Source organism: Phytophthora sojae (assembly GCF_000149755.1).
Source record: "Phytophthora sojae unplaced genomic scaffold PHYSOscaffold_10, whole genome shotgun sequence".
Taxonomy (NCBI): domain Eukaryota; phylum Oomycota; class Peronosporomycetes; order Peronosporales; family Peronosporaceae; genus Phytophthora; species Phytophthora sojae.
The window spans coordinates 1610867-1612734 of NW_009258124.1; the positions used below are offsets into that span (position 1 = coordinate 1610867).

At 56.5% G+C, this 1868-nt stretch overlaps 1 protein-coding gene across 1 annotated transcript; it reads right to left on the bottom strand.

The window, feature by feature from the left end:
* Nucleotides 1–632: 632 nt before the first annotated feature.
* PHYSODRAFT_524739 (hypothetical protein) lies at nucleotides 633–1612 on the bottom strand (the record flags this gene model as incomplete). The annotated part of the gene is made up of 2 exons (XM_009537419.1): nucleotides 633–836; nucleotides 1040–1612. Coding segments are annotated over 2 exons (777 nt in total), but the record flags the coding sequence as incomplete, so codon positions are not given.
* Between the last annotated feature and the right edge of the window lie 256 nt (nucleotides 1613–1868).

Genomic DNA, 1868 nt, shown 5'->3' on the forward strand with positions numbered 1-1868 from the left:
ATGGTCTACACTGAGCGTTCTCGCTGACCGTTGGCTTGTGGTCGGTAACTCAGCGTCGCTCTCGACTTAGACTGCATCATTTCCGATAACTTCTGGAACACTTCACTCATGAACCGGGGATCTCTGTCGTGGCGTACCAGTGATGGCGCTCCAAACCTCCGGAACACGTTCTCTTCGAAGGCCTTCGCTACCTCAAGTACCCCTGTCTCACTCATTGCCTTAGCAATCACGAACCCGGTGAAGTGGTCTTGAAACAACAGGAGTGCAGTGTTGCCCCGCCGAGTCTTCGGCAGTGGTATGACAAAGTCCATCGATACCACGTGGAACGGTCGCTCAGACACTACGTTGCCAGGTGAATAGCCCTTCAGGTGTGGTTTGCTCTTACTGGTACTGCAGTCTTCGCACGCTTGGACATGTTTGGCCGCGTCTGCGTACAATCCAATCCAGTAGTAGTCGGCTCTTACCCTGTGGTATGTCCGCACAATCCCTTGGTGGCCTCCCTCGATGGAGTTGTGGCAGTTCTGCAGGACCTCGTCTATCATGGTCGTCGGAACCACCAGTCGAAGGGATAAGCCTAGTTCGCCGAGTTCGCCAGGTGGTCTGGCCTTGCCTTGTCGGTAAAATAGCACGTCTTCGCTGAGAACAAACTCGTCGGCAACTTTCCCAGCGTTGTGAGCTCGGCGATGTGTGAGCTGCGCATAATCCCCTCTCAGGTAGGTCTTCAAGTCGGCCCATCGTTGTTCCTCGTCTTGAGCTCTTGCTATTCGCAGGCGGCGCTCAGCTTGGACCACTACCGGATCGATGTCCATGGCGTTGGGCTCCCGGGCTTCTCCGAGCTCGGCTACAGCTCTGCTGGGTTAGCTGGTGGTGCTGCGCTACCGAACTCGGCTTCTCTCGTCACCCGTTGTCTAGCAGGCGGAGGTCGGCTATCTCGTTCAAAGTCATTACGTTCGGCTTCCTCATCCGTAGCTGGGTCCGGGACTGGGTGTTCTGCCGCTTCGTCTTCGAAACGGACTCGGCGGACTTGACTCCTTGTCACGGCAGCCATCTCAACACCCTCGGCCGGGGCTGCAGCCGAGTCCGTGTCCACGTACAGGACCTCAGAGATCCTGTTTAGGGTCTTCAACTCGGCTTTCCGTCCGGCGCTTAGCACGACCTTTCCTGCTTTGGTTTCCAGTGCTTCGGTCGCTAAAGAGTCAGCAGCCGAGTTGTAGAGACGCACTACGTGGAGGTAGCGAACTGAATTCAACTTGCTGACCAATTTCTTGTGGCGTGCTAACTCGACTTGCAATGCCTCCTTCTTACACGCGATCACCCCCATGGATTGCTGGATCGCAAGCCGGGAGTCGCCCACGATGATCAAATCCGTCACCCCGCGCTCAATGGCCGAGGTCACCCCATTGTTCATGCCGGTGTACTCGGCTATATTCACCGTGGTCGATGGGAGGTGCGTGCTCGCAGCGATCTCAATGTTCCAGTCTAGCAAACGCCACAGGATCCAAGAACAACTCCCGAACCCGCCGTATTTAGCAGTCTTCGCCGATCCGTCAAACGACAGGACGTGTCCCTTGAAGTCTCGGGGCACATGCGCATACAGCAATTCTGGGTCCATGCGGACCACAGCCGAGTTCTTGGACGGTGGAGTGACATGCGTTAGTAGCTCGTCCAATCCCACTGCCGGCGTGATGGACGCTTGGAGCAACTGGGCGAAATCCGTGTCCCGTTCGCGGACCCGCTTGACCTTTAGGTGGAACGGTGATAGCAGTACCGCAAAGCTGACTGCTCTGCCGTAGAGAGACTTCGACTGGAACGCCCATTCGAGAGTCGAGTAGCGGGTATAAACATGGATGGTCTTCCCGGCGAGCAAC